Source organism: Lygodium microphyllum, chromosome 12 (genome assembly GCF_053477565.2).
Source record: "Lygodium microphyllum isolate KBCC chromosome 12, Lygodium_microphyllum_v1.1.10, whole genome shotgun sequence".
In the NCBI taxonomy this organism is placed as follows: Eukaryota; Viridiplantae; Streptophyta; class Polypodiopsida; order Schizaeales; family Lygodiaceae; genus Lygodium; species Lygodium microphyllum.
This window is the reverse complement of record NC_141146.1, coordinates 140,519,587-140,540,687: the sequence shown is the minus strand read 5'-3', so window position 1 is coordinate 140,540,687 and position 21,101 is coordinate 140,519,587. Positions and strand designations below refer to the sequence as shown.

Sequence of the window (21,101 nt, the reverse complement as noted above, 5' to 3'; positions counted from 1 at the left end):
ATGGGATCTTTGGTCGACTTTGCAGGGCTCCATGTCACTTGGCCGAAGGGGATTTTTGATGGGAGATTTCAATATGTGTGTTGACTCTTCTCAGTCCACTTCGGGGCATTCGGTAATGGATACGCCGGAAAGCCGGGTGTGGAATTCCTTTGCTTTGCGCGTGCTTAAGCAAGATCTTTGGTCGTGGCTTCACCCTTCTTTTTCAGGCTTTACTTTTCATTCCGCACAATATGCCACTACTTGGTCGCGGTTGGACCGAATGTATATCATGCAAGGGGATGATTTTCTTTCCGAAATGCTGGAAATGCAGGTCCTGCAGCAATATGCATTGTCGGACCATTTCCCCCTCCAGTTTGAGATGCGGGCACAATCTATTGCACCTTTTACGCAGTTGCTGGATAGGCTCCCTTTACGTTTCAACTCCTCTTATTTGACGCATCCAATTTTTCAGGGCTATATGCAGCAATTGATTGAGAGATTCTTATTGGACTTCGCCTCTGACGGCCTGGCAGCATTTGCGCGGCTGCTTTCTAATGTGCAGCGGGTTGCTCGGTAGTATGGGATTCATCATGCCTCTCTTTGTCGGCGACGTCGACATGCAGCAGAGGACTTACTGGCTTTGGTCCGTTCCTTGCTCGTGGATTCCCCAGATGATGATTTTCTGCTGTCACTGGAAAGGCGTTTGGCCCATCTTATTCAAGTATTTCAGTTGAAATCTTATCAGCAGGCCAAGCTGCATAACTTGACTGACACATTGCACGATAGTGCCTGCCAGTCTCATAAGTTCTTTCGCGCCTTGCATGCTTCTCCGGCTCGTGAAAATATGACTAGGCTCCAGGATTCGGAAGGTCGCATGGTCACTGATCCGCAGACCATTGTCACCATGTGCAGAAATTATTTTATGGAACTTCTTGGTTCTTCTCCCTCGCCTTCTAGCCAGGTTACGCATGCCCGCTCGGCCTTCTATCATCTGGTCCGTCAGCAGGTTCCACTTGATATGCAAGCCACTTTGAAGGCGGATATTTGTGAGGAGGAGGTTATGGATGTTTTGTTGCACCTGCCTAAGGATAAAAGTCCTGGTTGGGATGGTCTCACTAATGAATTCTTTGAGCATTCGGCCGCGCAGTTGGTGAAGCCATTGGCGGTCATGTGTCAGCAGGTTTGGGAAACAGGGGTCATGCCCTCCTCATGGAAAGAAGGCCTTATCAAACTGATTCCCAAGGTCCCTTCGCCGTCAAAGCTGCAACACTGGAGACCAATTTCTTTGATGGGCTCGATGTATAAAATCTTCTCCAAAGTGCTGGCGAATCGGCTTCACAAGCACCTTCCCGCTATTGTGCATCCTCTCCAATATGGTTTCATCAAGGGCCGCAACATTCTCCATAATATCTTGAATGTGCAAATGGCTATTGACTATGCGCGGCATTCCAGTCAGGAAGTGGTCTTGATTCAACTGGACTTGGAAAAGGCGTTTGATTATGTGGACTGGTCTTTCATTGCAGATCTCATGTCTGCTATGGGCTTTGGTACCCGGATGTCCCGATTGATCTACACCATTAGTGCTGCGGCTTCTTCTAGAGTTATGCTCAATGGTGGGGTTACAGAGCCATTTGTCCTTGCTCGCTCGGTCAGACAGGGTTGCCCTTTGAGTCCTCTCTTCTTTGCCCTGGCGACTCACCCGGTCCTTTCAATGTTATCCTCAATGGCGGCTTCAGCTCAGCTGGCCGGATTGTCTCTTCCTTTGGGGCAGCACTTCATTAGCCAATCTTTGGCTGATGACACCTTTATGATTTTGCGGGCAGACAGGGACAACATTCGAAAGGCATTAGATGTTTGGACGCTCTTTGGTCAGGCCTCTGGTCTTCGCATCAATGCCTTTAAGTCGGCCATTCTCAGTTGCACGGAGCCTGATTTACAGTCATTAGGCTGGCAGGGTCAGGTGGTTTCCCGTGGATCCATTGTCAGGCATCTTGGATACCCGTTGGGAGTGGATGTATGGCCAAAGGACCTACTGGAGTGGATTTCACAAAAACTGGCGACGAAGTTTATGTATTGGAAGTCGCAAGTGTGGCCATTCCATGTGCGCCTCAAAGTGGCTCAGACCATTATGCTACCAATGCTAACGTATTTCCTGCCATTGCTGCCATGGACGCCTACTACTTTGAAGGCTCTTACTCATCCTATTCGTTTCATGCTATGGAAGGACTCCCTGCAGGCAGGCATTTCATGGATTTCATGGTCGCATACATGTACCCCTAAACGCATGGGTGGTGGCGCTATTTTGGATGCAGAAACTCATATGGTGGCTCTTCGTTGGTCTCTTTTTCGTGCCATGTGTGTGGATCATCACCCGTGGAGCATCATAGCCCGTTATTTTCTTGAGGACAGCGGGCTACGCCGTGGTAACACACGGCTTCGGGCCTCCTGGTGGCATGTCCTTAATTCTGACTCTCAATTTTTCAGTCCCTCTTCCTCTTTGTTACTGCACTTGGTCGGCTCTTGGAAAGTGGTGCTCCAAAAGGCCCGTTGGCATCCAGTAGGGGACCGCGTGCAGTCTAACTCCTTTCAGCTGGAATTGTTGGCAGTATCCAGATTACTTTCATGGGAAGACAAACATCAGCTCAGACCGAGATTTAACCGCATGGCCCGTTTAGGTCTAACTTCGATTGCGGATGCTACCCTTGCCACTCGCAATGTCCTCGCATCGTTTCGGACTGCTAGGAGACTTTTCAGGATCCCGCGCGGATACCGTGGTTTATGGGAAAAGCTTTTATTGGAGCTTCAGGGTCGGCAACCCTTTCTTGCCCTGGCTGTGGATCGTCCTTGGCAGGACTGGGACCTTGCAGGCAGGTTGAGTCTGGAAAAGGCCTCTATCAATCAGGTGTATCATCTTCTCATTCGAGATCACCACTGGCTGGGTGTGAAAGCTAATACTGTTTGGGGACTGCGGAAATTGCGGTCATGGTGGCAGGCAACGCTGATGGAGGGCTGGCTGAATAAGGCACCTTTCAAATGCAAGGTCTTCCTTTGGCGGGTAATGATTGGTGGTCTTCCTCTTGCCTCGGCCCTTTCCAAGTGTCGAATCTCGAATGGCAATTGTTTCTTCTGTACCACTACCGTGGAATCGGCCCGACATCGTTTTCTTTCTTGCCCGCTCGCCAAGAATATCTGGTTACTCTTGTCGCAAATCTGGCAAGCGGTGGTGGGGTCCTCACTAACTCCTTTCGATTGGGTTTTTGTGCGCCCAAAGTACCCCACACCGCCACAGTTACATATGAAGATCTTATTTCACTTTTTCAGATACTGGGGATGCTGGCACATTTGGACCACGCGCAATGCTTTTCTTTTTGATTCGGCCTCTAATGTACCGAGACATATTGCCAGGCTTAAAGGGCTCTTGCATTGGCAGCTAGATCTCATTCGACACTCCGACTTGCTCCCTCGGGAGGATTTGCATCCCTGGCATATGGCAATTGCCTCTGGGTCGTTGCCATGATTGGTGTAACCTTTGTAGTGCATTAGTATGGGGATTTCCCACACGTTGGGCTAGGGCCCTCGTGTCTCTTGTAATCATGTCATCATGTAATCTTGTACCTTTTCGTAATTAATACAATTACCTTTTACGAAAAAAAAAAAAGAGAGAGAGAGAGCAGTTCTATACCCAGTCGCGAGGAAGGTTTGGTCACTAGTATCGGCCATTTGGTTATGAGTGGTTGACCTACTGATGCTTCCAAAGAACTACGTCTTTGGGCATCCCAAGTTTGCGGACCCTGTGCAGGCAGATATGAAAATGCTTTTCCTTTCTTGCGCTTTGTGGGGTTACTAGCATATATGGACCATGAGGAATGCATTCATTTTTGATGCTTCATCAGGCGTGTAGAGCCATATAGTCCGCTTGAAAGGGCTTCTTCATTGGCAGCTAGACTTGATTGAGTTAACTGATATTCTCCCTAGGTAGGATTTGCTTCCTTGGCATACTGCAGTTTCTTTTGCCTCCCCTTTATTCACTCTGCTTCCTTTGTACCTTCACTGTGATGTCTCTGATTTTATGCACGATGGCCAAGAGCCATCTTGTATCTTGTAATATTGTCCTTTTTTCGTAATTAATACAACCTTTTATGAAAAAAAAAGCGATAGCACTTCTACCATGTGTTGCCTCAAATTAAGAAATCTGGGCACAAGACATAGCCTGCATAACCCTGGGCACTCTGCCTTGTCAGCTGGTAGGCAATCTGCCAAGTCAGGCTTTCTGGCAGGTATGGGCTATAATGCACACTCTCTTCTCCATTTTCACACGCTGTTACATCGAGCTTTTCGCTTTTTTACCGAATAATTATATCCAGCTTCTTGCAATCATTGTTTTGATGGCGAGGTGCATCATTTCTCACCTGGAATCAGAGGCATGCTTCGGCTTTGGCTTAACTTTTCTACATGAGCATAATATTTATTTTTCAGCATAAATTCTATTATTTGCATTTGCTTTTTATTTGCTCTTCTACATGAGCACACGATTTATTTTTCAGCATAAATTCTAGTATTTGCATTTGCTTTTTATTTGCTGAATGAGTTGTAAGATTGCTCTCTATAACTTTTTATTGGTCAGATGTCTCATCTATAAGAACAGTGAAAAGTTATGTATCAGATATTCATTTCTACAACTATGTGTTGAACTTCTTGTCTTTGCAATTAGATTGTCTTGTTGCCTGTTTGTTTTGGTTAAAAAAGTCTTTCCTGAAGTTCTCTCTTTCAACTACGTCTTTAGTCCCAGGTCACAAGCAGAAATGGATGTTCTTTTGCATTATAGGTAAAACAGTGGTGTTTACCAATCAACCATATTTTTTCAAAAAAGCAGAGCTTTTTCCAAATAGCACCTTCGTTATCGGTGCAGATACTGCAATCAGACTGATCAATGTAAGTTTCCTGAAACCACAAAAGCATTCTCAATTTAGTGTTAGATATTGAAAACCATTCAATACTATCAATATAATACTTTTCCAATACATTTTGTGAAGATATGCTAGGGTTTGCATTGAGGAAACATAGAAAGTACGACCATGATTGAAACACAAAGGCTCAGATAGTGACATGTAAAACTCAAACCCTAAACACAAAATTCAAAACTCAAGCACCCGCGCACACGCACACACACACACACACACACACACACACACACACACACAGAGCTCTGAAGTGAATGAATGTAAGAGTGTACAGAATGCTCAAGGGCAGAGCTGAAGTGTCGGAGTGTGACGCCCACCAAAGATGGATCTTGAGTGCTGTAACCACCAGTTGGAGATATGAGAGTGTGAGAAATTGCAAAACCCTGATCACCAAGGTAGTAGAGACCCACCGAGGCCATAGTAGAGGAAGTGGAGGATGATGCAGGTGGCCACGCTAGTTGCAAAATGCAGGGCATGAAGTAGTCACTAGGTGGTGGAGCCTGTCGCCAGGATGGAGATGAAGCAAACGCAAGTTGTTCAGGCATGGAAGATGTTGGTGATGGTGGAGCGTGTCTCTAAGATGTAGATGAAGCAAATATAAGCTGTTCAAGTGTGGAAGATGTTGGCAATGTTTAGGTGTGGAAGATGTTGGTGATGACCAAAAACACCAAACACAACAGTATAGAACTCCCCAAGCAGCAAGGTGATAACATGATGAAGACACCAAGTGATGAAGAGGCTAATGATGACATGGCACCGGTCATGTGGACCGGACAGCCATTGAGTGGAAGTTTGATGGCTGAAATCTATGCGTAGGAGTGAGAAGCTTGTACATAAGGATAGGGTTGAATGGTGGGTAGCTTATCTATTTATAGATGCAAAAAGATTCTCCCAAATTAGGGTTTTGCATGTGGGACACATAAACTCTCTAGAATTGCTTTTTGTTTAATGAAGCATTTGGTAATTTAGTGCATTGGGGCTGTTTTAAATAGCTAATCAAGGAGTGATGAATTTACACTTTCTCTCAGGCCCAAGATTGGTACCAAGGAGGGATTGGAAGAAAAGCTCAAGCCCATTTCTGCCCTAAGGCATTTCACTTGAAAGCAGCCAGGGCATTGGACAAGAGTGCACATCGGCTGCTCAGTACCCTACCAAGACTACAAAGGCTTTGGTTATCTTACTAAGGGAGTCCAAGTAGTCACCCTAGAGAGGACATGGCATCAGAGAAAGGGTGCATGCCAGCTTTCGAGTGGCCTATTAGGATCGGCAAAGGCAGATTGAGCATTGAACTTTTATAAAAAAAAAGGGGTTGTAGCCTTTCAAGGAATTGTGTCTCGAGGGAGAATGAAAAAGGGATGGTTAGATTCAATACATCACAAAACAAACAAGCTAACCCAACCACTCGAGGGTGTTGATGACAAGGGCAAGGGTGATGAAGGATAGTGAGGTGGTGGTAAGGTAGGGAAGAACCGTTCTTGGAGATAGCTCAGAATCTGCTTAGGAGTGCTTTGCACGAAGAGATACAAAGTAGTATGCTACATGATGAGAATGGGCATGCAGTAGTTGCCACTTGGATAGTGTCCCTCTTGGAGAAATTGTTCACTTGCCCAAGTGCCCTTTACAAAGATAATGAAATCATGCAATGCAAAGGAGAAGGTACAGCAGGGGCGGAGAGGCCAATGTCAAAGATAAGTGCTGATATCTGTAAAATGCCATGAAGGGGTAGGAACCCTCTCTCAACCCTAGATATTGATGTCGAAGGAGAAAGAGGAGCCTGATGTCGATCCTAGTGTGGTGGTGAGAACCATGATGATGGATGGAGATGAGAATGAAGCATCTTGATTGGAAGAGCAGAGGGTAGAAGTCATTGCCATGATAGCATCAAGAGAGATGCTGCACGATCTGCCTTGGGAGGAAAGGCTCCACGTTGGTAGAAGAGCAAATCTTCAAGGAAGATGAAACTATGACAGGAATGGTGCACATCCCCGCCCTATATTGAAAGACAAAACCTTGCGAAAGAGATTAGAATTTGCAAAATAGAGGTTACTAGTGAGATGGTTCAAAACAAAATAGAAAAGTAAAGCTAACTTAAAGATGTGCAATGAGTCTGCATGTATGAGTGAATGCAGTAGAAGATTGAAGAAGGAAAAACTAAGGATGTGGCCACTATCATGTACATCCATCAGCAAGTTGTTGCCAAGGAAACGCCTGACGAGGTGGGGATAGGTATAATGTGGTGTGGAGAAAGAGAAAGTGCTAGAGCCTAGGAATGGAGATGGAGGATCCAACTCCTAGAAAAGAGAAAGTGGTAGGAGTGGAGATGGAGGATCCAAGTCCTAGTGTACTGGATGCATAAATGGAGTACAATCCGAGGTTTTGGAATGAAGAAGAGATGAAATTGAGGTGTGGATTAGAAGAGGGTGGGATGATAGGGATTTGAGAAGATTGGTTTATATGCTCAAATAAAACAAAAGATGTAGATATACTTGATCAAGGATGTTTACTTCGAGAGCCCCCCTCTATTGAACTTTACATAATGAAAGTCATCCAGATCTTGCACACTAAAAGAAGAAACATGGGAGGGATTTGATTCATATGACTCAAAGCGGTTATAGGAATTTGACACTTGGTCTGCTTGAGATGAAGATGGATCACTAGTCATCCCTAGTGTCATATATCCTCTATGATCGGGGAGGTGATAAATCTCACCAACTAGTTTGGATGTAGTGGTGAAGTTTGTAGGAGGGGTGTAAACTCAACTATACATGATCCACAAGAACTCTTCAAACTCCTCTGGTATGTCACTAAAATCTGGAAGAGAAAAAAAAGAAGGTGAAGGTGAAGGTGGGGTGTCCTTGTCAATTCCATAATGCCTCCTTAGGGCCTCCAGTGATGAAGAAGCTTGATAAGTCACACTCTTTTTGAAGTGGGTGAAGGCTAATTGATTGCTCGAATGAAGGGGCAAATCAGATTGAAGATTTGCTGGTCACTTTGGACAACAAGGGAAGTTTGGATTGCGAAGGGGATTGGGAGAATCCCATTGTAAAATCAACTTTCACTTAATGAAGTACTGAAAGGGGCTCCAATTTTGGGGCCAACCAAGTGTCCATTGCCCAAAGATTAGGAGGTAAATTTGTATTTTCAGTTTTGCAATAAATGCTTGGTGCTGTAAGTAAGTTGTAATTAGGTAATTACCACTCATCCATTGAAGGAAGTCTGCTTTTATGGTTCCATTGGTGGGATATCATCAAATCCTTTGAATCAGTGGGTCCATGGTACTTGATTGCAACTTGTTATCATTGCAATTTTGCTGAGATTGTTCTCAGCAGTGAATTATAGCAAGCATGTCTTCACACTGTGATATGGGATCAAATGGAGAGGATGCATTACTCCTTGGCCATTCATGTGGTGAAGAGAGAAATGCAATGACTGATGTTGTACATGGTTCTTAGCATGGACAACAAGCTGAAAACGAGGAAAATAATCCAAATGTTGGCTCTCCTATGCATCAAGAGGGTGAAGAATTCAATGATAACTTCAAGGATCGGATGCAGACAATAGCAAAACTCTTTGCTGAATTGACAAAAGATCCCTAGTTTACTCGATTCTTGAATGCTCCAAGGAAGGACAACAAAGGCAAAGAGAAGAAGACCTCTTCTATAGCTTTGGGACAAGTGGAAGAACAAAAGGAGATATCTAAGCCTTCTTTGGAAGAACCCAAAAAGCTTGATGAGTGCAAATAGTCGGTACTCGTAGGACAACAAGTGCAAATGCATGACCAACTTGATAGTGCCAATACATGGGAGTATGGACAGCAAGGTATTCATGCAAATGTAAACATGGGGCAGCAAGGATACTTTGGTGGAGGTGCCATTTTTCATGCTATGATTGGATAGGCACCGCTTATAGGAATGTATGGTGCAAATCCTTGTGGTATGTAGCAGCCAATGCATGGCTCACAACATCCAATGTATTCGGGTAATGGAAGAGAAATGCATAATCCCATGTATGGCATGATGCCTAGGGCACAAAGTGGACATATGGATGTGTATCATCTCCGAGGGACTGTTGGAGCACAAGGATTTGGTGCTGGTCATGCAAGTGCATCTAATAGTGCTAGTTTTCACGTAAATACAACAAATGCATCCTTTTTGTGGCAGCCTATTTATGATAATTTGACACCCATAGGACGGCCAAAAGACTATGATGAAGGTGGTAAAAGTGTGAAGTTTGAGCCTTTCAATAGTGCACAAGATAGGCTAAAAGCACTTACTTTTATTGCGCAGTTTGATGCAACCTATTCTGGAGGTAACTTCACAAAGGCATCTAAGATATGCAAGGCAGCCACATTCTTGAAGGGAAATGCATTGTAGTGGTGGTCTACACTTCTCATTCAGGGAAAGACACCCACCACTTGGGTCAAGTTCAAGCAAATGTTTACTTCAAATTGGTTGGCAAGTATCTTTGGAGTACGCATTATGACAGCATGGAATTGGTTGGATTCCAAGGACTGCAAGAACTTGGATTAGTACAATAAGAAGTTTTGGGAATGCAGGTGGAGAAGAATGTTTGTGATTTGCGAAAGGGTATATGGGATTTTTGCATAAAGTCCATTGTTTCTAGCATGTCTGAGCTCATAGAAATTGCTACTACAGTTGACGCATTGTTATGTGAAAAACATACAAGGTTTAGGACATTGATGCCAAGTCACATGACATGTATTTTTGCAAGCCTCACTTAATATGTGGGTTAATATTTTAATCACGTGTAAGTAAACGTTACACATGTGAGGTGCAATTGAGGTTAGTGCAAACCAATGAGCCTAGAACCCGAGGGAATTAGGGGATGTCAAAGGCAAAAGTTGCACTTAGTATGTCGTACAGTTGCTAGGTGGTATCTGGTGCCAGTTACTGGCACAAGACATTATTTAGCCATAAGTGTCAGTTGGCGACAGTAGAGATGCGTTTAGTGGTAGTAAACACCGATTTGATAGTCAAAATGGCGTAGGGAAACTCGGGAGATGAAGTGGCGTGGCCAATTTAATTACTGGTTGGTTAGATTGTTTTTTCGGGCATTGAAATAATTATTAAAGTAAATTTCGAATATGAATTTAATGGATTGGATAATGCTAGAAATTAAGTTTGGAAGGTTGTCACTTGGCAAAACTTCCCCATGCAAGTTTGGGAAAGCTGAATTGGGGCTGAAGGGTGAAGGGAATCTCGTTTTTGTATTTTGAAGCTATTGGGAAAAGAAGTTGGGATGTTGCTGCCTGCTTTTGGGGCTATTTCTCAGCCATTGGAGACCATTTTGGTGAAGACAGTTGCATATTCTTGACCAGGGGAAGCTAGTGATCGTGGCTAATGCACTTTCTCTTGAAGATTACAACTTCTAATACTCCCTCTGCTGTTGGTGAATCCATTGGGGCTGAAAAACTGGGTTAGTAGCTCAATTCTACTAAATTTTTGTAATAAATCTCTATATTTTTTCTCTCTTTCTCTCTCCAGCTTTCTCTCTCTTTCTCTAGCCATTTCCTAGCTTTGCTTGAAGTTTTATAGCAATCCAGCCATTGGAGGTGGAGATTTTGGGCGAATCTTTGATGTAAACCTTGTTTAGAGCATAAATTAGAGTTTAGCAGCTGTCTCATGAAGTGTGCTAGACATTGAAGATTGCAAGACCTCAATTATTCAAGGCTTAATGTGATTTTCAGATGAAATCAGGGGGAGGACTTGCTAGTGATCAAAATTTGGGGAATCTCCACTCTTTCTGAAGTGGGTGAAGGGCAATTGATTGCCTGAATCAAGGGGCAAATTAGATTGAAGGCTTGTTGGTTACTTTGGATATTAAGGGGAGTTTGGATTGTGAGGGGGATTGGTAGAATCCCATTGTAAATCAACTTCTATTTCAATTTGGCCATAAGTGTGTTAGTTGGTGACATTGGAGATGTGGCATTTAATGGTACTTAATGCCGATATGATAGTCAAAAATGACACATGGATACTTGGGAGCGACTTTGCATGAGCACATGTATTTTGGCAAGCCTCTCTTAACATGTGGATTAATTTTTAATCACATGTTTGAGTAAATGTTGCACATGTGAGGTGCAACTAGGGTTTGTGCAAATTAATGAGCGGAGGACCCAAGGGAATTAGTGGATGTCAAAGGCAAAAGCTGCAACTAGTTATGTCGCATAGATACTAGGTGGTATCTGGTGCGAGTTATTGGCACGAGTCATTTTTTTGGCCATAAGTGTTAGTTGGTGACCCTAGAGATGTGGCGTTTAATGATAATTTAGGCCGATTTGATGGTCAAAAATGGCACAGGGATACTCGAGAGATGATGTGGCCTAGCAATTTAAGTAGTGGCTGGTCAAACTATTTTTCTAGGTGCTGAAATAATTATTGTATTAAATTTCAATAATTTTAGATTGAAAAAAAATATATTAATGTGGATAATGCGGAAAATTTAGTTTTGAAGATTGCCACTTGGCAAAACTTACCCATGTAAGTTTGGAAAGCTGAATTGGGGCTGAAGGGAGAAGGAAATCTCGTTTTTGCATTTTTTAGAGTTGTTGGGAAGAGAGGTTGGGTTGCTGCTTGCTTTTGGGGCCATTTCTTAGCCATTGCAGACCATTTTGGTGAAGATGGTTGCATATTTCTAATAGGGGATGCTGGTAGTCATGGGTAATGCACACTCTCCTGAAGATTACAGCCTCTGACGATTCCTTTGTTATTAGTGAATCCATTTGGGTCTAGACAATTGGATCAAAAGCTCAATTTCACCGAATTCTCATGTTATATCTCTGAATTTTTTCTCTCATAGCATTCTCTCTCTTTCTCCAGCCATTTCCCAGCTTTGCTGTAAGTTTTACAACAATCTAGCCATTGGAGGTGGAGATTTTGGATGAATCTCTGTTGTAAACCCTAATTTATAGTAGAAATTAGGATTTAGCAGCTTCCTTGAAAAGCATGCCAGATAAAGACTCCAAGACCTGAATTATCCAGGGCTGAATGTGATTTTCAGCTGAAATTAGGTGGTCTAGCCGGCCATAAAATTTGGGGCATTTTCACTTTTCTTGAAGTGGATGAAGGCCAATTGATTGCCTAAATGAAGGGGCAAATCAGATTGAAGACTTGCTGGTTACTTTGGACAGCAAGTGGAGTTTGGATTGTGTAGGGGGTTGGGAGAATCCCATTGTAAATCAACTTCTACTTCAATAAAGCTAAAGAAATACCAAAAGGGGCACCAGTTTTGGGGCCAACCGGATATCCATTGTTCAAAGATTAGTAGGTAAATTTGTATTTTTAGTTTGGCAATAAATGCTTGGTGCTATAATTAAGTTGTAATCAGGGAATTACTACCCATCCATTAAAGGAATGTTGGTTTTATGGTTCCATTGCCAGAGTTGATCATTAGTGATTGCGACCTAAGGTGACAATTTGTTTTGGAAAGGATTGTTTGAGAATATGGGCACAACCCTGAAATTCTCTTCATCCTTCAATCCATAAACTGATGGTCAGTTCGAGGAGTTAGTTCGAGGAGGCTAACTCCATAGTTCTAGATTTTTTGAAGTGCTATGTATTAGATCACAAAGCGTAGTGGGAACAATACTTGCTGTTGGTTGAGTTTGCATACAATAACATGGTGTATAGTTCCACTTGGAAGGATCCTTTTGAGGTAGCAAAGGGGGTAAGAAAGTATCGCCTATTTTGTGCACAAAAGATAAGGTCTTTAAGGTAGAGCAACTGATTGTTATAGATGTGCTTTGCACTTTGTAGAGGGCGATTATGTATTACTACACTTTAAAAAGGCACGGTTAAAAAAGATGAAGGGCAAAGAGAGATTATATCCAAATCTGAGTATGTGATACTATGGGCCATTTCAAGTGTTGAAGAGGATCAGTTATGTATGCTATAGGCTAAAATTGCCTCCACACTGATGGATACACAATGCCTTTCATGTGAGCTTGCTTAGGTGTTTTCATGGTGATGTGCCAGAGGATTTATTTGCTGAAATTCAGTCTAAGGATGAAGAGCTCGATGAGATACTGGTACGGATGCCAAATGGATGGAGGATGACTTGGCAAACCATCCTCAGTTGTGGTAGCTTTACCTTGATGCTTTCTAGTTAGAGCAGACTTTAGATTGAGCTCAGCTAGGTTCAGCAGAGCAAGGGTCTAGAGTGTTACTTGATGCTCATGAGTGATGGGCAGCTATGGATGTAGTGGATCTCGGATGTATTCAGCATACATTTTGTGAAATACGCGGGATCTAGAGCATGGCAGATGCGGAAGCTATGGAGGTTGAAGGAGGAAAAAGAAACTCATAAAGACATTGACCCTGGCTAGGATAAATTGTTACACAAGTGAATTAGGTTCCAAGATTGAGACTTGGACTCATAAACACAATCTTGTGTATTGACAGTGACATGACACTTTACTGGAAAGAAAAGAGTACTATCATTGCATTAGAAAAAAGTGCAAGTACAATGCTTTATAGGATTTGAGTGGTGGTACTTTCTCCTACTGTGCATATGGGGTTCTGGTCCTAAGCCCTCACTGCTCCTCACAAAGGGACTAAAGTAGGTGTGATTGCAAATATCTCAACACCCCTCCTCAATCACAACCAAAAGTACAAAGTGTGTAGAGGCTTTACTGAAAGCAACACTTGCAAAGTGTGGGCACACCATAAACATGGCAAAACACTAGAGGCTGTCACAGAAAAGGCTAAGTGTGGGTACCATAAACATGATGGACATCGAGAGGCTGTGGCAGGGGCCTCACAAAGCGTACAGAGGCTGTAGTACAAGGATTACTAAGGAGTTTACAAGTTTATGTTTGAGGCATTAGGGCTAGGAAATACACAGCTAAAAAAGTCTTTCTGAATAGAAGGACTGATGAGGTTTGTCCTTCTCCTGGTGGTCTTCTTCTTCTTCTTTATTTTCTCTGTTTTCTTTTTTTTCTTTGACTGCAACTAGATAGGCCTTTTTGGACCTCTTTCTGGCATGGCAGAACTTCTCGGTGTGTCCGGTCATTTTGTAGAAATCACAGAAGAGCTGATCCTTCTTGCCTTTGTACTTGTTACCAACATATAATGCATGCTCATCTCTAGAGGTACTTGGTTCTTCCTTAGTTTTTAGCTTCTTTTCCTCCTCTAACAGTGATGCCTGGATATCAACAAGTTCAGGGTTTGGCATATTAATTAGAGGTGTTGATACATTATTATATTCAGGAGGCAAACTCTTAAGTAGAACACCGATGCAAACATCTTCTTCCATTTTAATGTTGATTCCTGCAAGTTGGGTTAGAAGTCCTTCCATGTAATTTAGATGTGTGGCAAGTGATGTGCTGGACTTCATTTCAAGCTTGAAAAACTCAATCACGAGACTATACTTTGATGATTTAGATTGTGCATCGAACAAAGTGTCAAGTCTCTTCCATGTATCCTGTGAAGTCTCACAGTTATCCACATGGTGGATATAGCTGTCGTCTAGCTCTAGTTTGATAATGGCTTGAGCCTTATCATCGTTCTTTTGCCAAGTGATAGCAAGATCCGCATCACGAGGCTTCTTTTCTTTTCATGGCCCAGAGGCCCTTCATCAAGATCAGTTTGATGCGGGTCTGCCAGGTATGAAACTTGACTCCTTTGAACCGGGCAGTTGGAGAATCTTTGCCCATGTTCGACTTGAGGGACTAGCAGCAAATCAGCTTCAGACTTATCAAATTTAAGTAGTAGAAGAGTTGGTTGAGATGTGTCAAGAGACACAAGTGTTTAGATCACTAAACTTGAGTGTCAATAGACACTATGTTTCTTCCCTGAGTCTTTCAAACTTGCAAAAATCCTTCAAGTTCTTTCAAATCCAGATCTTCCCCTTCTTGATTTGATGCTAGGACCTTCAGGTCTGAGTGGCAGTGGGTTGTTCCAGTGGCAAAAGAGAGAAAATGATGAGATTTTGAGCTTGGTGAAGTTTGGTTATAGCTGTCCTGTCAAAACAGGGACCAACGACTGGTAAATAAGCTCCCACGAGCTCCACAGGTCGAATCTGCTCAAACCCTTTGAGATGGAGGACCCTCACTAATGGGTCGAACTCCCCCTAAGAGGGTTTGTACACGTTTTGCCCGAGTTGAGAGATCTAAGCGTTCAAAGTGGTCGCTGTCAAAACTGTGCCCAGATTTGGGAAAATGCAAATGCCGGGCATGGTGTGGTTGCTGTCAAAACTGCGCCCAGATTTGGGAAAATGCAAATGCTGGGCTTGGTGTGCATCAATCTCCTTGATTTTTGTGCCAAGAAGTTGCGCCTTGACCTGAAGAGCAACTCTTGAGGAGAAAGCTCGAAGAGATATGGCCTGGTTGATGAGATATGGCTGCTCCAATAGAGGTAGGTAGGTGCTGTCCACAGCCACAGTTATGGCAGCGACTCTGAAAAGAGGCAATGCTGAAGCTATAGTTTCCCAATATCAATGATTGAGGTGCCAAAGGAGGAGCTTTGGAAGTAGAGAAACACTTCTCCAGAAGGAAGTTCAGAGAGATTTGGCGTGTGGAGAGAGATATGAAAGCTTCAAGCTGACAGGGTGCTGCTAGCTATGGCTACCATGGAATCTTCATTGAAGGTTGGAATGCAAATGAAGTTGGAGATAGGGTCCAGTACTCAAATTGAGTTGAGCAGAGATGGAAAAGAGCTGAGAGGAGTGAAAGGAGAGTTGGGCCATGCTCAGCTGAGCTTTGATACCATGTGAAATACGCGGGATCCAGAGCATGGCAGATGCAGAAGCTATGGAGGTTGAAAGAGGAAAAAGAAACTCATGAAGACATTGACCCTGACTAATTAGGTTCCAAGATTGAAACTTGGACTCATAAATACAATCTTGTGTATTGACAGTGACATGACACTTTATTGGAAAGAAAAGAGTACTATCATTGCATTAGAAAAAGAATGCAAGTACAATGCTTTATAGGATTTGAGTGGTGGTACTTTCTCCTACTATACATATGGGATTCTGGTCCTGAGCCCTCATTGCTCCTCACAAAGGGACTGAAGTAGGTGTGATTGCAAATATCTCAACACATTTAGGATATTGTAGCTGACAGTATATTTTCCATTTTCCAGGAGATCACTATTTAGTGTCCTAGGCACTATGTTTGGTATGCATGTGGTATGGTTTATTATGTGCAACTCTGAAACTGTACATCTGCATCAGTTAATGATCATCATGGGCTGATTATCGAATGTTGGGTTTCAATGTATGGTCATTAATTTTCAGTGGTATTCAGCTGATTTTATGGACAACAGTATATGTTATGATGCCATTGCTGTTTCAGCCATGATTTATGCTTGGTTTATTCTATGATATGGTTTAGTTTTATCAGATTAATTGAGCTCATGATTAATGGATCCATTGCTTGATAATTTGGCAATGTTTTTGAGATTCTTTGTGAGTCTTATGTTATGTAGGCTAGTAATTTTCAGCAAGTATTGAGCATATAGAATGGTTGAATAGTAGTGTGCAATGTTGTGTTGACTATGATGCATTGTGGAAAATTCTAGTGTAGTACTTTACTTTTGATGCATCGGGTAGTGCAATTGGGGAGGATTGCAAGGATTCTAAGGGGGAGGGCTATCATGAGGACATGTAGTTTTGCAAGCCTCACTTAACATGTGGATTAATTTTTAATTACATGTTTAAATAAATGTTGCACATGTGAGGTGCAACTGAGGTTATTGCAAATTAATGATCTTCGTACTTGAGGGAATTAGCGGATGTCAAAGGCAAAGTTATAGTTAGTTATGTCACACAAATATGAGGTGGTATTTTGTGTCGGTTATTAGCCTAAGTCATTTATTTGGCCATAAGTGTTAGTTGGTGACACTCGTGATGTAGCATTTAATGGTAGGTAACACCGATTTGATGGTAAATGTGGCACAAGGACACTCCGGAGATGAAGTGGGCTAGCCAATTTAATTATTGACTAGTTAGCCTATTTTTTTGGGCATCGAAATAATTATTATATTTATATTCAATAATTTTAGACTGAAAATAAATATTAAAATGAGGATAATGCTGTAAATTTAGTTTAGAAGGTTGCCACTCAGAGGCTATAATCTTCAAGAGAAAGCACATCAACCATGATCACTAACTTCCCCTAGTCAAGAATATACAACCCCCTTCACCAAAATGGTCTCCATGGCTGAGAAATGGCCCCACAAGCAGGCAGCAACAACCCAACCTCTCTTCCCAACAACTCCAAAAAATGCAAAAATGATATTTTCTTCCCCCTTCAGTCCCAATTCAACTTTCCCAAACTTGCATGGGCAAGTTTTAGATGCGTTGTCTTTGCTAGTAGGAATTAGCTACTGGCTTTATTTGATCTTGGTCATTTGAATTCTTGTCCCCAATTTGATAGTGTAGCCAAAGAAAAACACATCACATGGTATATCTAGGCATTGATCCCTCCAAACCCATTCTTGTGGATCCCATTATAATTTCTAAAAAAGCATCCTTTGATAAGTGTGGTATCTCTATCCATCTAACAAGTAGGTGGTTGGGTCAGGGTTGATGTGCCACCTCCTCTCATAGTTGTTGAAGATGGAGATGGCAACTATCAACTCAACACACAGTAGCGTAGATAGTAGAGAGAGTGAGAGTGTAGACGCAGTTCGATACATGATTCATTCACTAGTGTGTAAGACAAATACAAAGTAAACCCTAAGGTTGTGTAAGTGCCTTAAGGTGGGTTCACACCCGAAAGTGTGTAAAGTATGGTAAGTGACTGAACTGTGTAACATAAACACACAAATAGAGAATAATGTGACTGGGGAAAAAAACCTCTCTTACGGAGAGTAAAAAGTAGCCCAGTCCTACTGTAGATCACCGACACTCCTCTATGAGGTAGGCATGAGTCAAACCCAATAACCCCCCCTGGAGTGAAAAGTGATCAGCATACAAGGAACATCCACCAAAGGAGATCAAATTGAAAGCATTGTGAAATGCTTCAAATCTGTTGCGAGGAAGAGCTTTGGTGAAGATGTTTGCCACATTGTTGTTGGTAGGATAGTAGACAAGATTGATATCCCTTGCATGTAGCCTCTCTGACAGAGTGATAGTGGATCTCTATGTGTTTCGTACGTGCATGAAACACTGGGTTTCATGCCATCACAATGGCACTCTGATTGTCAATAAAACAAAGAAGTAGACTCCATGATAGATACATCAAGATCAGCCAACAAACGTCTTAGCCATACACATTCAATTGTAGTAGTGAAAGCTGCCTTTGTATTTAGCTTCACAAGACGATGTGGCAATAGTGGATTGTTTTTTGCTAAGCCAAGAAATACAAGATGAGCCAAGAAAGAACAGTTTCCACTTGTAGAGTGACATGAATCAAAATCATCAGCTCAATCTGAATCATTGTAAGCATGTAATTGCAACGGTTCTCCCTTGGCATAAAGCAATCTAAGAGTCCTGGTGCCTTGCAAGTAATGAAAAACACGCTTCATAGCTTGCCAATGTGTCATGCGTGGGTTGTGCATATATCTGCTCAAGACTGAAATTGCAAACTAAATATCTAGCCTTGTGCTACATAAATAAATGAGACATCCAACAGGGCTGCTGCCTAATTCTTTTGGTGATAGAGTTGGAGCTTCATTACATAAACAAAATGTTCAGCCAGTTGCTCCATTAAACAATGCAGAAATTCAGCCTATGGCTGATTTGAATATTCAACAAGAACTTGAGGTTCATCAAGAGCATGTACATAGTCAGGAGGCTAGGCAAATGCCTAGATGGTACTTGCAGACTTCAAAAGACAGTCATTTGGATGCTCCTCTTGCTGGTCGTACTAGAAGATAAGCATGTTTGCATGATCATGCTAATACAATGGAGTTTATTATGGCAGCAAACACACTTGATGATGAGGAGCCTGATTCTTTTGAGGATGCACAATAGAGTGTGCATTGGATGGCAGCAATGCAAGCTGAATTTGATTCTATCATGAAGAATCAAACATGGGATTTAGTTACATTGCCTATTGGAAAGAAAGCCATTGGTACTAAATGAGTCTATAAGCTGAAAAGAAAAGTAGATGGATCCATTGATATGTACAAAGCCAAGCTTGTGGCAAAAGGCTATGCGCAAAAGAAGGGCATTGATTATGAGGAGACATTTTCTCCTACATCCAGTATGACCACCATTAGGTGTATAGTTACTTTGGCTGCCCATTATGGTTAGATTGTGCACTAACCTGATATTAAAATTACATTTTTACATGGGGAACTTCAAGAAGAAGTGTATGTTCAACAGTCCATGGGTTTTACACCAGTTGAAGGATCCAAACACTTGGTATGTAAGCTGAAAAAGGCTTTGTATGGTTTAAGCAAGCTCCACGAGCTTCGTATGCAAAAATTGATGCTTATTTACTCAGCCAAGGGTTCATTAACAGCTCATCAGAGTCTACTCTTTACGTATGCAAAGAGGGCGGATCCTTGCTGGTCATTTATCTTTACGTGGATGATCTTTTGCTCACAAGGACACATGCAGATTAGATTTCAGCATTCAAGAAAAATTTGCAGCAAACTTTTGAAATGTCACATTTGGGGCCTTTGCATTACTATTTGGGCATTCACTTTATTCATGATGCTAGATTGTCACAGTCCAGATATTTTGGTAAACTCCTTGAGAGATTCCGCTTTCAAGATTGCAAGCCTGTTAGCACATCGATGGAGACTCGACTCAAGGTATCTTTGCATAACACATCATTTGCAGCTTGACGTGTTAAAACTAGTAAGAGATAATTTTGATTTTTTAATAAAAAATCACATCCCTATTGACAAAAACTTTCTTGGAAATAGGATTATACAATCTGTACCCTTTGCTCTTACTGTTGTATCCCACAAATATGCACTTGACAACCTTATTGTCCAACTTCTTTCTCAATACTTTGGGAATATGAGCTTATGCAAGACACCCAAAAGTATGAAAGTGACCAATCAAAGGTTTATGGCTATTCCAAGCCTCAAAAGGCGTGACAATTTTTAATGCTTTGGTAGGGCACTTGCTCGAAATGTGACAAGCACACATAACTACTACTATTCAAAAACCATGTGGCAAATATTTAGCTTTCAACATACATCTAGCTATCTCCGTGAGTAACGGATTCTTCCTTTCTACAATCCCATTCTGCTGTGGAGTGTATGTAGTATTACACTAATGTGCAATGCCTTTTTGCTTCAAAAAATTATTGAGTAAAGAATACATGTGTTCCCTCCCTTGGTCCGAACGGAGAGTCTTAATATTATAGGGAGATTGATTTTCCACAAGTGCAGTAAAAACCAAAAATGCATCATACAATTCTGACTTTTTCACTAATGAATAGACCCAACAAAAGCGAGTAAAGTCATCAATGAAGAATGGTGAAATAATGATATCCACCCAATGACTTTCTGTGCATAGGTCCACATACATTTGAATGCACAATTTGGAATGTGGCCATTGCCTTAAAAGGAGCATCATGAGGAAAAGAGAACCGATGCATTTTTTCCAAAATGCATCCCTCACAAATATGCTCAGGAGGTCTCTCCTACAGAAGTAAACCATCTAACATCTGAGTATGTTGCATAAGCATCAAATTGCCATAGTTAACATGCCCTATGTGAGCATGCCATGACTCTACCTATGACATAGCAGGAGTGATAGTGGATGCTAAATAGGCTGACTGATCAATTGAATGAGCATCTAACTCATTTAGTCCATGACATAATGTGTCAGTAAGTACCAAAGGCAAGAATTCTTTATCTCTGACCATGCATTTATCATCATCAAATGTGACTTGCATTCCATATTTTGCTAAAGAAGAAATGTATAATTAATTCTTCTTTATCCTTGGCGCAAATAATGCATTCTGCAAACGGAGAGTAGAGTCATCAATGGCTTTCAAGGCAATCTCTCCAACATCTCTAACAGGATAAGATGCATTGTTGACACATTGCACAGATTTTCCAAGAGGAGCTGCAACAACAAAGGTAAACAAATCCCTACGGGATGTAATGTGCTTAGAAGTACCAGTGTCAAAGAACCAAGTGCTAGCATCCTCTATAGAGGTAAAATGCTCTATTTGCCCAAGAAGAATCAAAATTGCAAGTGTAAAAATAGTAGTCACAGTCAACAACAAAT

At 42.0% G+C, this 21,101-nt stretch overlaps 1 protein-coding gene across 5 annotated transcripts in view; it reads left to right on the top strand.

The window, feature by feature from the left end:
- LOC148028351 (uncharacterized) overlaps window positions 1-21,101 on the top strand; it is a 120,351-nt gene that overhangs the window by 75,206 nt on the left and 24,044 nt on the right. For all 5 annotated transcript variants that reach the window (XM_087690169.1, XM_087690167.1, XM_087690165.1 and 2 more), the window contains one exon: window positions 4,805-4,911. In XM_087690169.1, coding sequence (XP_087546295.1) covers window positions 4,805-4,911 — 107 coding nt within the window. The remainder of the gene's footprint in view (window positions 1-4,804; window positions 4,912-21,101) is intronic.